The 22,906-nt window shown below is 48.3% G+C and overlaps 2 protein-coding genes across 10 annotated transcripts in view; one reads left to right on the top strand and one right to left on the bottom strand.

Annotated features, from left to right (window-relative positions):
* The first annotated feature begins 6,985 nt into the window (after nucleotides 1-6,985).
* LOC112622802 lies at nucleotides 6,986-21,637 on the top strand. The gene is given in 5 exon segments (XM_025382692.1): nucleotides 6,986-7,022; nucleotides 7,405-7,507; nucleotides 17,692-17,699; nucleotides 18,080-18,196; nucleotides 21,441-21,637. Coding segments are annotated over 5 exon segments (462 nt in total).
* Nucleotides 12,124-22,906, bottom strand: part of PHACTR1 (phosphatase and actin regulator 1) — a 575,876-nt gene continuing 565,093 nt past the window's right edge. For 8 of the 9 annotated variants that reach the window (XM_025382675.1, XM_025382676.1, XM_025382678.1 and 5 more), the window contains 3 exons: nucleotides 19,027-19,167; nucleotides 16,339-16,415; nucleotides 12,124-15,503 (listed from right to left, as the gene is read on the bottom strand). In XM_025382675.1, the coding sequence (XP_025238460.1) occupies nucleotides 15,488-15,503; nucleotides 16,339-16,415; nucleotides 19,027-19,167 (234 nt within the window). In that variant the 3' untranslated portion in view covers nucleotides 12,124-15,487. Of the gene's footprint in view, nucleotides 15,504-15,878; nucleotides 16,416-19,026; nucleotides 19,168-22,906 lie in introns of those variants that run through there. The other variant, XM_025382673.1, reaches the window with a different exon arrangement.

The raw sequence follows: 22,906 nt of genomic DNA, 5'->3' as shown, positions 1-22,906 counted from the left end.
AGTTGCTAGATGAGGTGATAACTCCCCATAAGGGGAGCCCCCGCCCAGGGACTGATTTTACTCCGGGACAATGACAAAGGGAGTCAATGTCATCAGAGGACACACGAGAATCCTAGAAGCTCATCCTGACTAAGCACAACTCCAAATTGAATATCGTAGCAAGCGCTTAAGGTTCACACCTCCAACTCACACCTAATACTGACGTTTTCCTTTGCAGTTTACCAGAATTTACACGGCAGGCACTGGGGACTGCCAGAGCTCATGCTAAGCACTGGCTTTATCACAGAGTCACTTCCTGGTCTTCTCTATCACCCTTTCCTAGAGTCTTAATAAGTAGCAAACTGGTACTTGCTGGAAATTTTAGCATCTCTTTTCCCTGCTTCTGCCTGCCCTCTGGACATAATACTAAGAAGATTTGGGAGAGGGGCAGCAAAGAGGAGAAGCTTTGGAAGATTCACTGCTAAACATCAGGTGGCTGATGCGATCACAGTGGCCCTGCGATCCCACCTCCCATTTCTCCCTCTTCTGACCAATCTGTTTGGTTCACTTGTCCTTTTATTTGTTTTCATTCAATCACGAAATATATGTGAATACACTCTTAATTCTGGGCCAGCTGCTGAGCTTAATTGCGGAACAAGACACGGTATCTGCCCTCTCGGAGTGTACAAGCATGCAGGGAGGACGTATTTAACAGATATGTGATTTGTTCCAGACGTCTTTAGGAGAAACTCTCAACTCCTGTGCTGCCACACCAGGGAGAAGGTAGACTGAGTCTGTCCAGAAGCTCCAGAGGAAGGATAGAACTGCTCTGAGATGTGTGATTCTGTGTCCCCTTCCCTTTATTAATGGAAGAGGTGACAGGAACAGCTTTGGATCAGGGAGGGGGCATGAGCATCTGCCCCACTCACTAGTTTTGCGAACCAAGCCAATCACTTAGTCTGTGTCTTGGTTTCCCCATCATCAAACAGCGATTCTGTTACCTCCCTTCCTCCTCAGCATGCTTGTGAGCATCACATGAGTTGGCTGTGAAAGCACTTTTAGAAGCATGGAACTCTGTGGATATTTAATATTTTCAAGAGCATCACTTGCAAGAGCGTGGCTGGGCATTGTCTCTATTTGAATCTACTCTATGCTTGGAGGCCTAACTCAGCTCTACGTGCTCTGAAAATTTGTTAACTGCCAAGCTCAAAGTTCATTGTCCTAACTCTGAGCTTCTGTGACATTTCAGGGACCACTCATTTAGCAATAATTGTTTGGAAGTCTCTTGTTCGGTTGTCTCGAACTTTTATTAAGTGTTCCATGTGGTTTCCCTCTAAGATGCAAGATTCTTGAAGCCAGGGGCTGCCTTTAGCACACCCGAGGCACTGGCAGATTCAGCGTCTGGGGAGGGCCCTCTGTGTGGTTCATAGATGGTGCCTTCCTGCTGTGTCCTGGTGGAAGGAATGAATTCTGGTCTTTCAGCCCCTTCTAAGTGTCCTAATCCCATGCATGAGGAACCACCCCATGACCTCACCCCTTCCAAAGGCCCCACCTCCAAATACCATCACCCTGGGGGCTAGGATTTCAGCACACACATTTTAGGGGAAGACAAACATTGAGACTAATACATTGGTTTAGAATGATCTGTTTACATCCCAGATTTATGAGACCTCCTTGAGATTAGTAATAATGACGTACTTTTTTTTTCATTCCCCCAGTGTCAAGCACATCTCCTAGCCCATGTGGGCTCTGCATGAATATTGGTTGAATATGGGAAGGCCTGGTTCAGCATTAAGACGCCTCCACTGACAAGTAATAGAGTCGTTCTGAAGCAAGCTTGCTTATAGGAGACTTTATTATAGGATGCAGGGGTGAGGCTGAGAACCTAAAGAAGGAGGGCTTGGAATCTGGGATGGGACTAAAGAGACCCTGGACCCTCTCGTCCTCTTATCTATGATCCACATTGTGTGTGGGCTCTGTCTGGAGTCTGTGTCTCTGCAGTCTGGATCGCTCTGGTAGAAGATGTCCCACCCTAAGACACTAAATGTGTATGTTACAGGTCCAGCCTCTGGAGACAGAGTCTCATGGCCCAATTCCTAAATCCATGGGAAAGAGGCTGTGGTCTGGCCTGGGGTTTGGGCTGCCTGTGGGCCATTCACGTAGAGCTGAGTGGGTGGAGGCATCCCACAGCAGATGCAGGGCCACCAGGAGCCTCCCTTGTGTCTACTGCAGCGCAGGGAGTGGTGAGCAAGGGGCTTGGTGGACGGGTCCACTGTGAACTGCGAAGAGACTCTCAAAGACTATCTGCTCCACTTAGATCTGTTGACCAGATAAGTGCCCTCAGAAGTGCCAGGGGGCAACAAGAAGCCTTCTGCCTCCACTAAGTCTCAGTGACTTTTCCTGCACCACTTCTTTCTGGTTTCTGCCAGCCAGTCTGTAGGTGGACAGCCAGCCCTTTCCGATGGGGGCTGGCAGAGGGGTAATATCACACCAGCAGCCTTGGTGAACTCATTCACGTGGCCAGGTGCTTCCTTTGTGAACTTTCATACCACGTCTAATTCAGTCCGAAAGTCTACAGGAAGTCGACTTTGCCCGGCTCCTTGCCCTCCACCTGGGTCAACTCGGGGGCTTCGCTGGCAGCAGCTGTGTTTGTCTCTGATTGCTCAGGAGGGTGTATAGTTTACCCGCAGGGTGTCCAACATCTGGGTGCCTAGACCAAGTTGGGCTGTGGCCAGACTGGGTGGCAGTTGAGTGAATACAGCCAGTTAGGGGAGGCAGCTGCTAAGGCTGACTGATTTTCAGATCATACAGAAGGCATGTCCGGACCCGAGGAATGTCAGAGCTGGAGGAGAGCTTGCATATCACCCCATATACAGATAAGAGAAGTGAGGTTCCAGGTGGTCTAGTGAGTTATTTATACAAGGTCACAGTAGCTGAGCAAGCTCTGGAACCCAGGCATCCCAGCTACCTGTCCAGAGTATATTTCACCAAGCTGCTCCCTCATTCGGAAACACTGACCCATCTTTCTCTGAACCTTAAAATCTCTCCATCTGGGCAAAACATTCCAGAGAGGCAGAATCTGCTTGGACCCATTGCTGGCTGGCTGGCTGGGTAACTCAGCACCATGTCCTTATCTGCACCCCAGGGGAGGGGATGAGAGTAAGAGCTCCCACTTCACAGAGTGGGTAGAACGATGAGCTACAGAAACAGATATGAAATCCTTAGACCAGTGTCTGGCACAGAAGTTGGTAAATACTAGGTATTATAGTTTTACAAGTGTTTTAATGTACATTCTCCTCAGAGAGTGGCACCGTGATGCAGAGTCTTACCAAAGACTAAGATTCCTAGAGCACACTGCTTCCTGAGAAAAGGTTTTTAGGAGAGTGGAGTCCCATTGCAGACTCTTTAGGGCATTGCATTGGAACAGGGCCTCTCAAACTTGAATGTGCACTGGGAGCCCCTGGGGTCTTGGTGAACTGCAGATTCTGTCTGTAGGTCGGGGGTGGGCATGACTGTCTGCATTTCTAACAAGTTCCGTGACGATGCTGATGCTGCTGGTCCAGGCGGACCATGGTTTGAGTAGCAAGGGCCCAGGGAATGTAGATTTCACCTAATGATGAAAGGTTTAATGCTGATTGCAAAAGAAAGAAATATGCCACTTGCCTGTGCCTTTTTTTCATTTTTAAACTACTCTGACCTCGTTTCTAAGCTATTGCTAAAGTTTGTAAAACACTTCATCAAACCCGGAATAAAATCTCGGTACTGAAATATGAATGTTTTCCACAAATTGTTCCTTTTCCATGCTAGGAAGTGGTGTCTCTCTAACTTTATTACCAATCAGCTCATTACCAAGGACAGCTCTGTGGCAGCTCACCAACCACCAACTACCTCATAGCTGCCTATTCATTCTTCATCCTCTCCTCTTCCTTACTAACGACACCCCAATTTTATTTGAGGCAGGAGTGTGTGAACATAACCTTATTCCCCTGGCCCTCTTGCTAAAGGCAGGACCAGTAAGATGGAAGGTTAAAGTCATTAGGTAGGACTTGCAGAAAAGGTTTTTAAAGAGAATTTAAAAGCTGGCAGGTAAATTTTCTCTTCCTGGTATTTCCTGTTACTTTCTGCCTGGAACACATACATAATGGTGGGAGCTTCAGCAGCTATCTTGGAATGTGAGGCAACATCAAGAATGGAAGCCACATGTTAAGGATGGTGGGGGCAACAAATAGAGCTATACATTTATGGTGTCACTACCACACAAGCTGTTTTCTGCTTAATTCCAGACTGCCTTTACATTTTAAAAAATCCCAATTTGTTTCAGCCACTTGTTTTTGGTTATGTGAAGACTGTTGGATGTAATGCTAACAGACACCATCAAAGCAGATGCAGTTTAGCAAGGCAGATAAGGGTTTTAATCTATGTCTAAAACTATCATCTTTCTGACTGCCCTTTCTGGGATTCACTAGTGGTGTAGGGTCAAGGGAACTGGATTGAGAGTTCTTTGCTCAGCTCTGCTATTTCCTAGCTGTGTGTTTGTTTTTTCTTGGCCTCAGCCCCTTCATCTGTAAAACAGGGATGAGAGATGAAAGTGACCAGCACAGTGCTGGGGTGCAAAACTCATTCCACTAGTGCTGAGGGCAGGGTATGTCAGGATGATGGTGTGGGGATGTGATGCAGGGGCCAGTGCTAATGCAGCAGGGAGGGGCCTCGTGGGGTGAAGCTTGAGTGCTGGCAGCAATGCAGCTTCTAGTCCTTGCTTAAAAAAATTTTTTTTTGAGATAGGGTCTCACTGTCTCACCCAGGCTGGAGTGCAATGGTGTAATCACAGCTCATTGCAGCCTCAAGATCCTGGGCTCAGGTGATCCTCCCACCTCAACTTCCCCGGTAGCTGGTAGCTGGGACTACAGACACATGGCCAGCTAGTTTTTTGCATTTTTTTTTTTTTGTAGAGATGGGGTTTCGCCATGTTGTCCAGGCTGGTCTCAAACTCCTGGGCTCAAGAGGTTCACCCATCTCAGCCTCCCAAAATGCTGAGATTACAGGTGTGAGCCACTGTACCCCACCTTCTAGTGCTTTCTTTAGGGGTGTCCCCCTTGGTGTACTGAGGGCGGCAGAGCACCTTCCTCTGTTGTGGCCAGAAGGGTTGGACCAGGTGACCCTTTTAGCATGAATGGTCTTTGGTTTTGTTGGGAGGGAGCTGGGGGCAGAACAAGAAGCTTTCCACTGGGCTTAAGAAACCTGCCTTGGCGTCTTCCTCCACCAGCTCCTAGGCGTGATACTGAGGCCTGGGAGGCAGCCCAGGCAACGTCTTGCCTCCCCGCACAGCTTTGCTGCTGAAATCTAAGTGACTCTACCCCAGCTGCTTGCTCTGAGCTGGCCGAATGTCTGGTCAACAAAGAGCGTTTGTGCTGTCCTGTTGACTGTAGCCTATAGTAAGATTGAAACCACAGCAGAACTGTGCACACCTCTGCTGGCCAAATCAGAGATGCTTTTTGCTTCTAATGTGACTCAACTACTCTCCAAACCTGAAGCCATCACTCTTTGTCCTACCCCTCCTCCCTACTCCAATCAGTTACGTTCGGCACCTGCAGGGTTTCCGCTCATGCATAGCTAGCTGATTCCTGGAGGGCAAAAACCATGTCTTTACAGTGAACTAAAAATATCAAGAGATGCACTTACCTCCCCGCACAGAGGGGGGTCACCAGGGAGACCTGAACTAGGATGGCCCAACTGGAACCTCTCACTGTTTGGCCCAGTGGGTCTCCGTTTTTCTGCCCAGCTGCTGGACAGCCTGAAACATGCCTGCCTTTCCTTACTGTGGCCGGTTCCTGGATTTTAAAATTGGACATGATTGAAATAAGGTCTGTCTGGGTGCGCATGTTACACACAAGTTGTTTCCCTGTTCATGTTTTGTCCTATAAAAGGCAGCCAACCCTGTGTGTTCTTTCTGGTCTTCTTATTTAAAAAAAAAAAATTGTAACTAAATTTTTTGATGGAAAAGGAACATGTGCCAATAGAGGGGAAAGGCAGCCAGGATAAAAGGGTCTGCAGTGACCGGTGGCTGTTCTCCATGTCCCAGCCCCAAGGACCCTTCCTCAGCACCAACTCCTGGGAGTCTAAAAATGAGCGTGTTATTTCAGGTACTTTTCTAGGAAGAAAGAAGGGCTTTGTCCTGCCTGCTTTGGGGCTGTCGTCACCAAGTCAGTGAGATGGAATTGAGGAAAACCCAAGGTGGCTCAGCTGCCACAGGGGCTCCTGCCACGATTGCGTGGATGCTGACGAGTGGGCTGGGGGCATGGAGGGGTGGGGTTGGCCCAGGTGGCAGCTCACATTGTTATGGTGGCTTGGAAAATGTCCCCACCACCCCAGCAACAAGGCAGCACACAGTCTGAACAAAGCCAGCCTCTTGCCAGATGGCATTTTTGCTATTTTAACCCCAGGGCCTTGCAGAGCCAGTACGCTGGGGCTTCGGTGAGGTGGCCAAGGCCTTCCAGGAGGCTCCGGTGTTGAGCCATAAAGCCCCGGACGTGCTTCATGCATGACGGCCTCGGTCAGCACAGTGGCAGGCCTGCTGGACTGCGGGGACTGGCCACAGGGTTGCTGCGTGAGACCAAAGCCTTTATTCTGATTCCGTCCCTGGTCGGGACCGAGATAAGAAGTTCAATTCATGTGTGAAGTATTTTTTTTTTTTAACCTGTGTAGCTGGAGACTGGCTTGTCCTCTTCTGGGTGGAGGCTTTGAATGGACCCCAGGACCATGGACCCCAGGGACCCCCCTGCCCCACCCCCACCACACTGGGACAAGGTGTCAGTGGCCACTCCAGGTTGGTGATTGGTGATTAAGGAACTGAGAGCATTTTCCTCCCTCCCTCTACCATTTCTGTCTCTGTTTTTTTTTTATTGTTGATATTTCTAAATTTTTTATCAAAGGCAGAACAGCAATGGTATCTCCACACAGGAAACACCACGCCTTTGTGAACACATGAGACACGACGTCTTCATCATGGATGAGGAAGGGAACCAGGTCTGGAATTCTGGCTCAGAGTAGATGCATCTTAATGGAAGAAGAATTAGTCAATTCTGTTTCTGTGGTTTACTCTTCCTGTCTCCTGCAGATGAATTCATTAGTTTAATTAATGAGAGCCTTTTGCCTTCCTCTGCAGTGTTGCCCATGGAAATAGTGGATGATCATGGCTCCCTATTATGAAATGTGGAGAGCATTGTTTGATTAGGACCAGAACCCTTTTAACCCCCAGAAAGTAGCTTCTAGGTAAGGGACTGGACACTCACACACGATGAAGATGTGAGTGTCTGATGTTCTTCCCTCTCATTAGGCAGCATGCCCTTCTCTTCCTGCCTTTGCAACAGCTCTAGGTAGGACCACACGGTACAAGTGCCTCATGTGTGACTTCTGCTTCCCTTGCAGGAAGTCATAAATGTTGGCTGACTGTCAGATGCTTGTGGGAGGTCCCCATGGTGTGGGGAAGGGAGAGACTCAGCTTAACCACAGACAAAGGTGTGCATGGGAGGCGAGGAGGAGGAGCTGGGAGCTAGGGCTTGGAGGCAGTCGGTGATCTTTCCCAGTCTGTGATCCTCGGTGTCGGAAGACTATGTAATCCCTCAGGACAGGCAAATGGGATAACTGGATGGATGCTGCGGAAGTGTGAACTCAAGAAGGTAGAGAGAAAGCCACAACACATCGGCGTAGCAGGGAGGTTAAGGGCATTGCCTTAGAGTCAGGCAGTGCTGGGTGTGGAAGCCCCTCCACCACTTACCATCTGTGTGACTTTGCCCACGTTGTTGTTTGGGGACCTGAGTTTCCTCATCGGTGACCAAGGTGTTGTAAGGGTTAAGGAAAATGGTGCATGAAGATGGCCTAACACAGTGCCTGGGGTATGCTAAGTGTTTACTGTGTGGGAGCTGTTAGTGGTGCTACTGGTAGGAATCAAGTGACCAGCCAGCCAGAGTTAGATCTCAGGGCCGCCACCTGCCAGGAGGCAGAGGAGACAGCTATTTGTTCATCCTTTTTTCGTTTTGTATGCTCCTCATTGTGTTCCAAGGTTGCCTACGTGAGACCTCTCTTGGACTCCTTTCAGGGAAGCTTCATTGCTCAGTGCCCGAAGACCCTTGTTAAAAACCCTGGTTGTCCCTGAGGTGGTCACCACAACATGGCCACATCAACAGCGTCCCTCACAGGACTCCCAGACCACACACACCAGAAGGGTCTGCCCGGGAAGCCTGAGCAGAGTGATGGAGCAGGGGACGGGAAGTGAGGCTGGCGGAAGTGAGCAAGGACCACAGTGTCACTGCAGATGCCACACTGCAGAGTGGAGCTTGACGGGTAAGATCGTGGGGGCTGCTGCAGGCACCAAGCAGGAGGGTGGGGTGAGCCCATCTGAGTTTGGAGACATGACTCAGGCGGCAGGGACTGGATGCTGGGGCCGCAGGCAGAAAGACCATGGCTGCCGTTATCCGGGGGGGAGACACTTTTTCAAAAATTAGTATTCTGTATTTTATTATTTATTTATGTTTCAATAACTTTTGGGGTGGTACAGGTGGCTTTTTTTTTTTTTTTTTTTTTTTTGGAGATAAGAGTTTCGCTCTTGTTGCCCAGGCTGGAGTGCAATGATGTGATCTCAGCTCACTGCCACCTCTGCCTCCCGGGTTCAAGTGATTCTCCTGCCTCAGCCTCCCAAGTGGCTAGGATTACAGGCGACCGCCACCACACCTGGCTAATTTTTTGTACTTTTAGTAGAGATGAGGTTTCACCACGTTGGCCAGGCTGGTCTTGAACTCCTGACCTCAGGTGATCCACCTGCCTCGGCCTCCCAAAGTGTTGGGATTACAGGCATGAGCCACTGTGCCCCGCCCTTCAAGTGACTTTTTGTTACATGGATAAATTATATAGTAGTTTATTCTGAGATTTGTGCTCCCATCACCCGAGTAGTGTACATTGTACCTAATGTGTACTTTTTATCCCTACCCCCCTCGCACCCTCCCCCTTCTGAGTCCCCAAAGTCCATTATATCATTTTTAGGCCTTTGTGTCCTTACAGCTTAGCTCCCACTTATAAGTGAGAACATATGATACTTGGTTTTTCACTCCTGTGTTGCTTCACTTAGCATAATGGCCTCCAGCTCCATCCAAGTTGTGGAACGTTCTATGATACCCTGCTGCTTTTTAGAAAACCTGCGCCAGGGGCTCGGGACAGATCTGAGCTATAGCCATAGACAGGGAGTCATCTGAAGCCACATGCGTGGAGGAGATCACTTAGCACCTGTGGAGAGTGAGCCAGGGAGCGCTTCCCGAGTCAAACTTGTCCTTCAGATTAACAGGTTAAGTAGCCACATCTATGGAGCACCCTGAAACCTGCGATGTGTAGGGGACAACGCACTGTGTTGTAGACATCACCCCCAACATCACCCCAGGGTGTTTTGCGCAAGGGCAGGGGGAGGCAGAAGGATGTCAGATAACCTGATTGATGGCGGCTTCGGGATGAGGCCCCACAAAGGCACTTGGGAGGGTAGGTCCCAGGGCCACCCAGCTCTCCAGGAGGGCGGTGCATGGCAGGGAGGGACCGCAGGGAGAGATGGCAGATTTGTGGTGACCTGAAGGAGAGGAATCTAAACTGTTCGAGAGACAGACCTTAGGAGGACTTGCTTTAAAGCTAACTCTTTCTTAACGACTAAGTTGAATGTTTTAAAAATTTCGGCCGGACACGGTGGCTCATGCCTGTAATCCCAGCACTTTGGGAGGCCGAGGTGGGCAAATCACGAGGTCAGGAGATCGAGACCATCCTGGCTAACACGGTGAAACCCCATCTCTACTAAAAGATACCAAAAATTAGCCGGGCGTGGTGTCGGGCGCCTGTAGTCTCAGCTACCTGAGAGGCTGAGGCAGGAGAATGGCGTGAACCCGGGAGGCGGAGCTTGCAGTGAGTGGAGATCGCGCCACTGCTCTCCAGCCTGGGCAACAGAGCGAGACTCCTTCTCAAAAAAAAAAAAAAAAAATTCCGGTATTCCCAAATCGTGGGCAAGCTGATGCTCCAAAGAACATTAGGAACATCTATTTCAATGTCTCTGTTTTCCAGATGAGGAAATTGAGGCCCAGATAAGCAGATGCGATGGACACACCAGGCTGCCCCTTCCTGCAGAGAATGTGTAGACACAGCCTTTGTTTCCTTAGGAAAGGGCTCCCTCCTCAGCAGGATTATGGCCAGTTTCCTTCCCTCTTGCCAGACAGTCTGTTAGGAGCTTTATCGAAGCTTTTTCTTTCTAGTCCTTTCACTGCCCTAAAACTTGCAATCAAGTTGTCAGATTAATTTATCACAAGTTAGAGAGCGGCGGGCGAGGTGGCTCATGCCTGTAATCCCAGCACTTTGGGAGGCCGAGGCGGGTGGATCACGAGGTCAGGAGTTCGAGACTGCCCTGACCAATGTGAAACCCTGTTTCTACTAAAATACAAAAATTAGCCAGGCGCGGTGGTGCAGGCCTGTAATCCCAGCTACTCAAGAGGCTGAGGCAGGAGAGTCGCTTTAACCCAGGAGGCGGAGGCTGCAGTGAACTGAGATCGCACCATTGTGCTCCAGCCTGGGTGACAGAGTGAGACTCTGTCTCAAAAAAAAAAGAGAGAGCTCTGGAAGGAAGGGGTTCTTCTCCCAGCCTTTGAGACTCAGAAGTGGGATTCCTGGACCAGCAGTATCAGCAGGCCCTGAGAGCTTGTTAGAAATGCAGACTCCCAGGCCCCATCCAGACCTACTGACTCAGCACCTGCATGTTAACAAGAACCCCAGGTGATTCCTAGGCAAGGTGGTTTGAGCAGCATGGTGCGAGGTTGCCCTTTCCCAAAACAGCCTTTCTACACTGCTGGACCAAGGATATGCTACCCAGCAATGTCACCCACCTAAAATGCAGCCCCTCTGCTTCCCTCAAAAGCCTTCAAAGTGACGAATTAGTAACCAGAAGGTTATGCAATGAAGTTCTTTGCTTTATAGATCAAATACTCAGGCTTCTCAAGAACGGAGATAGAGGCCAGGCACGGTGGCTCACACCTGTAATCTCAGCACTTTGGGAGGCCGAGGAGGGTGGATTGACTGAGGCCAGGAGTTTGAGACCAGCCTGGCCAACATGGTGAAACCTGTTTCTACTAAAAATAAAAATACAACAACAACAACAACAACAAAATAGCCAGATTTGGTGGTGCACACCTCTAGTCCCAGCTATTCAGGAGGCTGAGGCAGGAGAATCACTTGAACCAGGGAGGCGGAGGTTGCAGTGAGCCAAGATCTCCAGCCTGGGAGACAAAGTGAGATTCTGTCTCAAAAAAACCCAAAAAAACAGAGATAGAGATTAGGACGAGAAGGACTCAAAAAACAAAGTAGTCTGGGGCTTTTGTTTAGGGGCAGTGACAGTCCAAAGGCCCCCAAGGCATTGCTGTTCTAAGACTGTCTGATACCTGACACTACAGAGATGACCCTGAGTGATTTCACAAAAAGTTAAATTTATGTTCATTATTCCTGGATCATTAAAAGGAGAATTGACATTTTAGATATTCTTATAAAAATGTTGAGGAAGGCTGAATGCAGTGGCTCACGCCTGTAATCCCAGCACTTTGGGAGGCTGAGGCGGGTAGATAACGAGGTCGAGATCGAGAACATCCTGGCAAACATGGTGAAACCCCGTCTCTACTAAAAATACAAAAATTAGCCAGGTATGGTGGCATGTGCCTGTAGTACCAGCTACTTGGGAGGCTGAGGCAGGAGAATGTCTTGAACCCGGGAGGCAGAGGTTGCAGTGAGCTGAGATCGCGCCACTGTACTCTCTCCTGGTGATGGAGCAAGACTCCGTCTCAAAAAAAAAAACAACAAAAACAAACAAACAAAAAACAGTTGAGGAAAAAACTCCTAGTACACAAAAGTCTTCTAGAAAGTTAATGTATGTGCTACAATACTTCCTTCCCCCAATAATACCAGAGACATGCGGTTGTCCCGTATGTCCACTCACTCTCACTATGTATGTTGCAGATGAGCTGACCTCTGCCATTCCTGAAACCTCCCTTTCCCAGTCAAAGTATTTTGGGTGGTTTCTGCTGCTGGTTGATAAAACACACAAGAGTCAAGAGGTTTTTTTTTTTTTTGACTTTTTTTTTTTTTTTGGTTTGTTTTTAAAGAAACTGCATACATCATCAGAGACAAACAATAATTTAAATGCCATGCAGTTTCTGTATGTACAAAACCTAGGCCACAGAGATCCAGTTTAATTCGTATTCTCTATTTACATCGTTTTCCTCATACAGCCATCATCTGTTAAATTAGAACCCCGGGAGATCAGGGGATTGACGGTCACCACACTCACTCCTATACAAAGACAAACTATGTACAGACACCCAGGAAGCAACTGGAAAATGCAACCGGTCTGGGGATTAACAGACAGATAGGGAGAAAAAGTCATTGAAGGTGACCTTTGCCCACCGGCTGTGCACAGGGAGAACCTGAAATTCCATTCATCGAAGCAACACACCACGATTTTCATTCGGCAAATAAAAATACATGTTGATAAGCGGGAGAAAAATAAAATCAGAGCTTTTCATCACATTTACCGTCACGTTGTTTGGTTTCTCTAATCTGACATAAAGGCTAAAGTTTTAAAAGTTTTACAGGGCTTTGAGGGCCTCTGGAGATGAATATATCAGCCATTTAAAAAAAGCTAGTAGGCTGATGGCGATCTCTTCTGTCATTGATTGGGGGCAGGGGGCAGGATCGGGCAATGTCTAATCTTTAGAAGGAAGCATTTGATTTGAGACATTTCACATTTTTCCTCTCACACTAATCCAAATGCAAAAATGCTCAACTGGGAATTTATACACATACAATAAACTTTGACTTGCCAGCTGCAGCTTTTTCAAAAAAGAGATGCATTTTAAGTCATCTAGCTCACCCTTTTATTTTTTCCCTTAATTAATGTCAAATTGTCATCTTGGAAAGTAACACAAATTGCTACAGTCGTCATGATGTTGTAGCCGAAAAAAAAAAAAAGAAAATTGAATAGGTCTCTAGAAAGACCTTAAGGTTTTAAGAAAGGAAAGAGACAGCAGAAGGCCCATCCTGCAGGCCACAGAGGTTGCTGAGCCTGTGTAAGAGCCACTTAAAACAGGCTTGAAATAGCCCGTCCTGAAGGCGCAGGACCTGTCAATGGCAGGGGAGGTGCACCCCTCAGTCTGAGCAAGTGACTTCTGGAAAAGAGGACCTGCAGGAAGAGCAGTGGAAATTGTGTTCAATATCTTCCATGCACAAAGTGGACTGCAACACGAGGGCACTTTGGGCGGAAACCTTGGGCTGTTTGCTGGCTGGCTGCAGGGAGATCCACTTGGGCCTTATATCCGCAGGGAATCTGAAGGGCCAAGAACCAAGGCCAGCAGAGAAGCCATGGGCCTATCATGGGAGGGAGTCCGGTCAATGGAATGAATTTCCTTAGGACTCGCTCCTGGCCAGGGAGGACCACCATGCCAGGGCACCGCGTGTGCCAGGCACCCAGCTGCAGTTAGAGGAAGTTCAGACTCAAAGCCTGGCCGGCAGGCACCTCCACCTGGAACACACGCCCGCCCGCCCGCCGTAGAGAAGTTCAACGAAAGAGCCCTACATCTTTCGTCATACCATTTGCACATTCAAACGTCAGTAAGCCTTTCGGGAAGACTGTGTTTACAGCCACACTAAGATCCCGATCACATTTTCCCTGAACAATGCCTCTCCCCACGGCAGGAACTATTCAGATTCAAGAGTTTAAAAAAAAAAAAAAAAAGGATCCAGTGATGGCACCCTCCTTGGGTTGGGCAGAGGCGTGCTGGCTCCAGGTGGCAAGGCAAAGCTGCAGCTGGAGGCACCGCCCAAAGAGCTGCCCTGAACTCTCCCCAGCAGTTGTCCGGCTCCTGGGTTAGTGCCTACATGAGAGCCGTTCATGCCTGCAAAAAAATGCAATGGCCTCGTTGACAGGCGTGCATCCTAAGAGTAACCTGCTCCCACAGGGTTCATGGTGGGAGACTGGTCAACTTTTTGGAAAGGCCAAGCTGGCATCTTTCTAAATGGCATGTGTGGTGGAGAGTGTGCCACCACCTAGAAAGACTGGGGTAACGATGGAGTCACTCCAGAAAGTGAGAGAACTCTGCAACTGAGGGCCTGCGAGCTCTGTTAGGAAGGAAAACGAAAGCTGCAATGGGCCTCATTAGGATGCTTGTTAGGGTTTAGGAGGGTCCTGGCCTCATTGCACACCCTACCCTGGGTATCCCAGTCAGAGACATACCCACAATCATGCTTCCCGGCATCATGAGGGAGAGGGAAGAGCTCTCTGGATCAACTGGAGCAGGAAGGGGCACTGTGGGCAGGTGTGGCTGGTGTTGGCCTGATTCTGGCACATGCCCAACTCCGGGGCTCCTTCACAGAAACTCTTCAGTGCAAAAACAAAAAAGAGAAGGCCATGGAGTGGTTCTGGAGTACCAGTCCCTCAGTGGCTGGAAAGCCAGTCCTATGGCAAGGTTTCTGGCCTGTATGCACTGGTCCTATACACAGAAGGTAGGAACTCCCAAGCCATGTAATCACCGGCTCCAAGACACACAGAGAAAATAAATGTCAGCCAAGCAATTTCTGACCCCACAGGGTTCAATAGGGTCCTCCCACTCAGACTTATAAACAGCACAGGAGTACCTTAGCAATGGCTGTGTGTGTGCGTGGGTCACTCATGACACTGGACTCTCTGAACACAGATGGGTTGATTATTTGAACTGAGCAGATGACAACTTTCCCCTTCTAAACCAGAGCTTCCCAAAAGGCAGCTCAGCTCAGGCAGAGGGGGCAGGATGGGTGCTCAGTGCCAGCCTTCGTAGCCAAGAGGCAGCCAGACTCCCCCAGAAATGGGCCCTTCCCTTTTGTTCACTGTGTGGGTGGTGGCTGAACGGACTGAAAAGCCAGGGACAACTGAGAAGTGCTCCCTCCTTCTTGGCATCAACTTCAAAGGGCCCCCAAACCAGATGTCATGTCTGGAGCCAGCACATTTGGCCAAGTGTAGGAGTCCAACCAGATCATTAGCTTTGCACAGTACCCCCCAAAACAAACCCACCCCTTCAGCTTTCTTTGGACTCAGGTGACAGACACTTGTGAGGAAGAGGTTTGCTGGAGACTTCATGAAGGCAGTGCCTGCTGGGCCTGGCTGGAGAGAACAAGGACCATTCCACCTGCTGTAAAGTCTTCAGTCAGGGCCCTGCCGGTGCCCTTGGCACTGCTGGGGTTTGGGATGCATTTTGGTGTCAGAAGTGGGACCAGCAGCTTGGACCACCGAGCCATCACTTTTGCGTTTTCACACATAAAATCCTGATTGTGTTTCCTTGATTTTTCTTCTTTTAAAAAAAAAGGCAGTTCAGAAGATTTACATCATAATGGGGAAGTGAATAAATACCAGCACTTATGGTTCTTATAAATTTATGTTTTGAAGACAGCATAGCACTCAAGAGGAATTCGACTGTTAAGGTCGGTGAAACCTAAGGAAACAAATAATTACATCAAGACCAAGGGGCTGCCAAAGGTGCAGGATTCAACAGTCCAATCTCCCATCCTCAGGGAGTTTCTTGACCGTGAGAGGGAGGGGTGAGCTTCCCACCATCATCCCCACAGGAGCGCCACTAAACACACACCTGGTTTTGAAATAGTTTCATCAGGGGCAGCCCTGGTGGCCTCCACCTCCTGCCATCAGCCTGGATCCAGCAGCAAGGTGCAGAACCCAATCTGTGTCTCTGAGTCTCTAGACTAAATACTTGCTATGTCCTATTTCTCTAAATGTTCCCCTCAAAAGAAAGTCAGAATTAAATCAATAGCACTATTGCTAACTAGCAATGCAACCTTATATAAGTCTCTTAATCACTCCGTGCCTCAGTTTCCCCAAATATCATCATCATGCTGGACTGTCAGGGAGAATGTCAGGGAATAACAGAAGTGGTCCACTTTGGAAGTCCCACATGGACTTGGTATTTTGTTCAGGTTTGGCCTCTGCTGACTGGTTGCAAATTGGCAACAATCTTTTCTCCTTGACTTGAGTTTTCACGAAAACTCACCTTGGAGTTGTTGGTAGTCTGGTGCTTATCAGACCTTTAGTTTAAATGAGTGAACCTCAGACTTTGCAGAAAGTTGCTTTTAGCCCGGGCCATCTGTGTTCTGCTTCCTCATTTCAGTAACCTAAAGTGGAACTGCATGCCTACCTTCCTATTATCTTCCCTCCCACAGCACCCACCAACCCATTTGTAACCCACAAGTGGGAGAGTTTCATTTGGAGATAAATATTGCAACTTGAAGGAAAAAAAAAAAACCCTCAATACTAACCTTGTTAAGTGTCTACTCAATTCATGAACTTCCATCTCAGTGCTTTTGAATTCATTGAGCTCCTTTCGGATGGCAGCCTGGAATCAACAGAAGCCCATCAATGTGCAATGGGAGAGAGTCAGAAAAAAACTCCCCTTTCAGTTCATTCCTAACAACATGTTTTTCTTCTTCAACAAAGACAAACAGGTTTAAGATGAATTCTTTCATTGGGAGGAAGAAAAATCACCTGAGATGTCCTTTAAAACAAAGATTCCCCTCCTTCCCTAAATCTAAGTTGCAAATGATGGCAGGCTATTGCCCGAAGTGTGTTTTTTCTTCTTCTTTTTACAGAGCTGTGGCATTGAGGCATCAGTGGTGGTGTACGCCGACCCCACACTCCTGGGGGCCCAAGAACACATTCAATGTCAACCTCGCATCTTCCGTAAATAAACAGAGCTCAGCACAGGCACACTGATGCCTCAAGGTGGAGACTTCCAGAAGGCATGGATCAAATTCTCCAACCAAATTAGGGGGAAAGGTGATGGCCAGCTCCCTACCAACCCTTTGCTTTTGCTCTTTTACAACTTGCCTGACTCTTCAGTGATGTATTTCACCATGTAAGATATGTTTTGAATAACCTCACATGTTCTGAGATGATCCCAAATCACCCCATCTTTACAATACTGCCACTGAGGAGGCAGGGCCTGGAATCAGACAGCAAAGAGAGGCCATGAGAGAGCAGGGGAGGAGGAGGGGCTGGTAGAGAAGGCAGCTGGGGCTGGAGACAACCTCACTCCTTCCTCAAGGGTGGAAATCACAAACGCGTGCCTTCTTGCACAGCTCTGTCTATGGCCAATACCTGCTTTGATGGGAATATCAAGGCCCCAGGAGTTTGAGAACAGAAAAGTCTTCATGTAGGATTAGAATGGCCCTCCCCAGGAAAAGAAGGCTGGCTTAGGTTTAAGTGCCTGGGGAGCAGCTGTGGGGCGGGGGCAGGGGTCACCCCGTGCTTCCTGTTTTTTGTCCCCAACAGCCATTGAGAAACTGGATATGTTTTCGGCCTAAGAGCTACTCAGAACTCTATGAGGGTGCAAGTAGAGACGTCTGTGGTTTCCTTGCACACTTGCAAATATCCTTATCCTTGCAAGCATACCACAGTGAGAGTGTGGACAGGAGAGGACAAGAGCGAAAGCCCCTTCCTCTTCGTATTTAGATGACACACTCCTGGGGAGCTGGGTTTGTCTGTCTGGGGCATGGCAGTGCCAGTTCCTGGGTTGCTCTCACAAATTCCCTTGCAGGGAAGATGTGAATGCTGTGTTGACAGAGGAGGGCATAGTCTTCCACACATTGTGTCTGTGGGTTGACCCGCCACAGGCGAGGTCGTCTCTGGAAGTCTATCTGCCTCTGGCTGCTTCAGTCCCACCCGAGTGTGGCAATGTGCCTGCATCCATGTTTCCTGCAACTCCTGGATCCAGGGTTGGTGATAATGTAGCCAGCCTGGGCCGTAGATGACTTCCTGCTGAATCATATAAGAAAACCCCAGGTCCCTGAAACGGACAGAGTGAAGGCAGGACTGTTGAGCACACTCCATAGTTTCTATCGTCACCTACACATTGGGCAGAATCATTATTCCAGACTCTCTCTATATATATTATATATAATAAATGTAAATATATTTATAAATATATAAAATATATATATTTGTTATATATATAACAAATATATATATATATATGTTTGTTTGTTTGTTTTTGAGATGGAGTTTCACTCTTGTCACCCAGGCTGGAGTGCAGTGGTGCGATCTTGGCTCACTGCAACCTCCGCCTCCTGGGTTCAAGCAATTCTCCTGCCTCAGCCTCCTGAGCAGCTGGGATTACAGGTGCGTGCCATCACGCCTGGCTAATTTTGTATTTTTAACGGAGATGGGGTTTCATCATGTTGGTCAGGCTGGTCTTGAACTCCTGACCTCAAGTGATTTACCCGCCTCGGCCTCCCAAAGTGCTGGGATTACAGGCGTGAGCCACCGCGCCCGGCGCACAGACTACATTTTACAAAAGGCCCTTAACCCTCCAGCTCCTCATGGTGACCAGACTAGAATCAGAGAGGATTACCAAACAGAGGTTCATTCTGATGCCTCGTCTAGTGGACAGAGAAAATGATTTCTCATTGGTATCACTGCTTTTCCTGAAAAACAAACTGAACTTCAGATTATTCTTTTTGTTTTCTGAATCGGCGAGGGTCTAGTGCAGCGAGATATGTTTTGTGACGTCTCTTTGATTTGTGCCTATTTCTCTCCTGAGGTTACGTGTCCACTTTGTCTTTTCTTTTGGTTTGGTGAATCCCCCGTTGGATGCCGGCAGCAGTGTCCCCTACACGGAAGGACTGTGATGAGCCCAGAGCCTCGTGCCTTCACCTGTCTACGCCTATCCAGTGCTATTCTCGTTCTCTGGGCACAGCCTCCTAGGCTGCTGCTCCTCCTCCTGTAAAACGGGCACAGTATTATGTGCCTTGTGTTTTCTTCGATTCAGCAGCCTTTCTGCAGATTATCTGTGGCCCCTGGGGAAAGGTGTTGGGGTCGCAACACTCCATTACGGGGACTGCAGCTGAGGCCTGGCTGCGGGTCTCCCTACACACTCCCCAGCAGTGAGCCCGGCGAGACACCCAGCAGATGATCTTGCCTCCCACTCTCCAGCGCTCCCCTCTGCTTACTTTGTCTGCAGCGGTGAGGCGGGTCCACGGCTTATCTGCCCTGCGGTCATAGTCCTGAGCGTCAGCCACCTCCACGTAGTCACTGAAGCGGATGAGGATCTTTCTTTCCCGAAGCTCTTCCACGGTGGGCCTTTGACTGAGCTGCAGGGAGGGAGAGAGACAGACCCAGTCAGCCAGACGGGTTGACCATGGCACTCGGTCCTGTCTGTGAACTTGCAGGTGTGGAAAATAAGGTTCAGTGAGACAATGGATGCGTTGCATAGTGAGTGAGGGGCAGGGGCAGGGGGAGGGCCGGGGTAGGGGGACCCAAGTCTCCTGACTCTTGGGACTGGGCCCTTTCTCAGTCCTAAGAGAGAGCTTTGTTATCCCTTACATACCCTCTAGGCCAACCTCTATCTTTTTTTTTTTTTTCAACTTAAAAAACAATCTTTTATTACGTAAATTTTCAAAAGAAGCAAGGAGACTAATATCATAAATTTGGTGTATTATCACCAACTTCAACAATGATCGACTCTTGACTACATTCACATGTGGATTTCTTTGAAACAAATTGCAGGCATCATATCATTTTACCTGTGTATATTTCAGTATAGAATATAAACAGATCAGGACTAAAGCATATTCACAATACTGTGTTTACACCTATACAAATCGATAGTAAACAGTCTCTATCTTCATGACATTGCCGAGTCCCAGTCGTTACTAGAAGCTTGTCTTTCTGTTTGGCTGTGGGCTCCTGTTGTGGATTTCTTCTTATCTGTCCTCCTCCGCGCCAGGTGACAGGGATATTCTACAATGATTCTGTCTTATTTTGGATTTGCAAGTCCACATCTGTGTGTCACATTGAATGCCTCCTGCAAGATGGGTTTGCAGTACATTTTGTGTGTATTTTAGATGCAAAAAAGCGTATGTGAAAATGGTATGCAAACTCGGGGTATGTGGGATGGGAATCTGCTGGCTGAAGAGGTCAGCCCAAACGTTGGTGACAGCCCTCTGCAAGAAGTTCAAGGGGAAGGTCAGTCAACAAATGCGGAGCTGAGTAAGTACAGAAAAAGGCCACATTTATGCCAAAGGCGACTCAGGACCAGCCCTTTGGATGGTCCCTGATGAAGGACTGCAGGAATGAGAGATGAGGCAAGTAAAAGGAAGATTCATATGTATTTTGCCATCTCCCGATATTAGCCATGAGGACCCCTTCCTCTACTTTAGCAACACAAGGCTGACATTTCTATTATCTCTTCCTGTCACTAGGTTTATTTCTCCTGGAGCAACACAATTGCTGTCTTTAAGATGCTGTCAACTGATGTTCAACCAGTGCTACTTAAAAGCAATTTTCCCTCCAAGCCCTAAACTCTGTGTAATTCTATTATTAGAAGACACTGTCTCATAGAATCTTGCAACTCAGGCCCATAAAACAAACACAGTGGAGTCCAAACCACGCTGGCAGTTTCAACTCTGCAACAGGCAGCTTCCAGACACCCTTGGCTGGTGCGAGAATGTTCCAACTTGCTCCCATGCTGGCAGAGCACAATTAGAGGATGGCTGGCAGGTATCAAATAGAGTGGTGACAGATCCCGGCCAGGGCCAAGGCAGGCCTGCAGCTCCCTCTCAGCCAAAGGCAGGAATCTCTGGGGATCAGGGGCTCAGCCGCCTCTGGTGCCGTCCCCCCTGCCTAGACTGCACGTAGCCCTCCCTTGGCTTTCTTGGGCAGGACAACGTTCTGGCACCAGTGTGGGCCTGTCGCGAGAACCCACAGGCTTCCCAGGCTGTTATGGCTGTGGTCACCGTAAACAAAAACAGCGGTCATCCTGGCTCCAAAATGTGATCTCCACAATGTGAGTGTAGGGAGATTTTGTGCTATAATTAAAATACATAAAGACATGCAATATTTGTCATATCTCCTCCAGCTAAACAGACTCCTACTCAGAATCCTGTCTGTGTTCCTCAGGACTTGCTGGGTTTACCCCAAAGGGCTGGACAAAGTGTTATTTTCTTTTCTTCATTTTTCTTTTTTTAGATGGAGGCTCACTCTGTTGCCCAGGCTGGAGTTCAATGGTGCAATGAGCTCGGCTCACTTGCAGCCTCCACCTCTTGGGTTCAAGTAATTCTCCTGCCTCAGCCTCCGAGTAGCTGGGATTACAGGTATGCACCACATTGCCCAGCTAATTTTTGTATTTTTAATAGAGATAGGGTTCACCATATTGCCCAAGCTGGTCTCGAACTCCTGATCTCAAATGATCTGCCGTTCTCAGCCTCCCAAAGTGCGGGGATTACAGGTGTGAGCCACCGAGCCTGGCCCAAAGTGGTATTTTCTAAGTGTGCCATGATGTGAGAAAAATTGTTAAGCCCTGACTTTCAAATTTCTCTTCCTGGAAATTATGACCTGGATTTTACTAATATCCTATCTATGGCAGAGTCTGGAGTGAACTGAAGACTAAGCATAAACGCTGCCGGTCAGGGGCTGTTTCTTGTGCCTGAAAATCGTGGGGCCTTGGACACCGCCTTTCCAAATCAAGATGGCACTGCGCCCAAGTGCTCAGAGGGAATGAGTGAGGATGCAGCTGGCTGCTGCCTCTGAGAGCCACAGTTGGTGCAAGGACCCCAGCACTAACAAACGGCCACCAGGACACTCCTCCGTGTGCACGGGGTTATGCCCCTGAGCACGAAGGGCTCAGAAGATCCACCTTTGGCCTGGTGCTGGCTGTAGCCCTTGGGGCATCTGGAACCTGAAGTGCTTCCTTGAATGCTGCAAAAATAATCTTTGCAGCCAAAGTCAGGCCCGCCTCGACCTCCCAAAGTGCTGGGATTACAGGCATGAGCCACTGCGCCTCGCTGCAGGCATGTTTTTTAAAAGGCAAAGCATGTAACTTTTATATTAGTCTCAATTTGGTCAAAGAAAATGACTGATTTGTTGCCATCAGCCTCAGTTACTACGTTTTATTTTTTAGTTTTCTTACTAGTGCATTACAATGAAATAGAACTTTGTTGAAGAAGTTCTTGGGCTGAGGGCAAGTCACTGTAAAGCAGTCACCATCACTGGCATCTTGTCTTGGTGTGATAAATGCTCAAGAGAAGAACCTACACAGGGCCAGGAAGTGATGATGTAGGTTCCCTACCTGCCGGAAGGCACCACATCTCTGCCCACAAAAGCAGATGTGGAAGTTGCCCCTCTGTTCTTCCAGTCTCTCTCTCTCAGAAGCAGTTATCCCCCTCAAGCTCATTATTTCTAACCCCCCCAGCCAGTCCCAGGGGAGGGTAAATGCTAAAATTCCAAGGCCATTTCCCGGGGAGAAGAAAGGAGAGGTGAGCAGGAACAAAGAGGTAATTATTTGATTGTGGAGACTTGCAAAACCTATGAACTATTTGGGGTCCCCATCCCTAGTGTTACCCACCCTAGGGAGATGGGTGTGGAAAGGAAGACCCTTTACTCACTCATTGCCAAATCATGCCATTAGTCAAGTTCTCCACAAAATCATACCAACTTTGTTAAGAGATAGGAATTAAGTAAATGTCTAAGTATTTTTCTATGACCATCTTTTAGCAAGCAACCTTTAAAATTGGGGGAATTTTGGGGATCCAGCAACCAATTCCGAAAAAACTGATGAAAATCTGATTTAAACGGTTTTTTTTTTTTCTAAGTTTCTAGACCTTTCCATATCAGAAATGAAGGTTTATCACAGTGTCTTTTTGCAAGCCCCTGTCATTTCAAGGACACGATGAGAAAAAGCTAATGCATCTCCCCTGCTCTTCTCACTAGTCAAGCTCAGGAAAAACTGCACCCTGCATCCAAAGAGTGGGTGGGCGTAAGGATGTAAAGGGTTCAACCTTGACGGGTAGGACAGCGACTGGCTGGTGAAATCACTTAGCTCTTGCTCTAGTC

Source organism: Theropithecus gelada, chromosome 4 (genome assembly GCF_003255815.1).
Source record: "Theropithecus gelada isolate Dixy chromosome 4, Tgel_1.0, whole genome shotgun sequence".
NCBI lineage: Eukaryota > Metazoa > Chordata > Mammalia > Primates > Cercopithecidae > Theropithecus > Theropithecus gelada.
The sequence above is the reverse complement of the archived record's forward strand: the minus strand, read 5'-3'. Positions and strand labels throughout refer to the sequence as shown.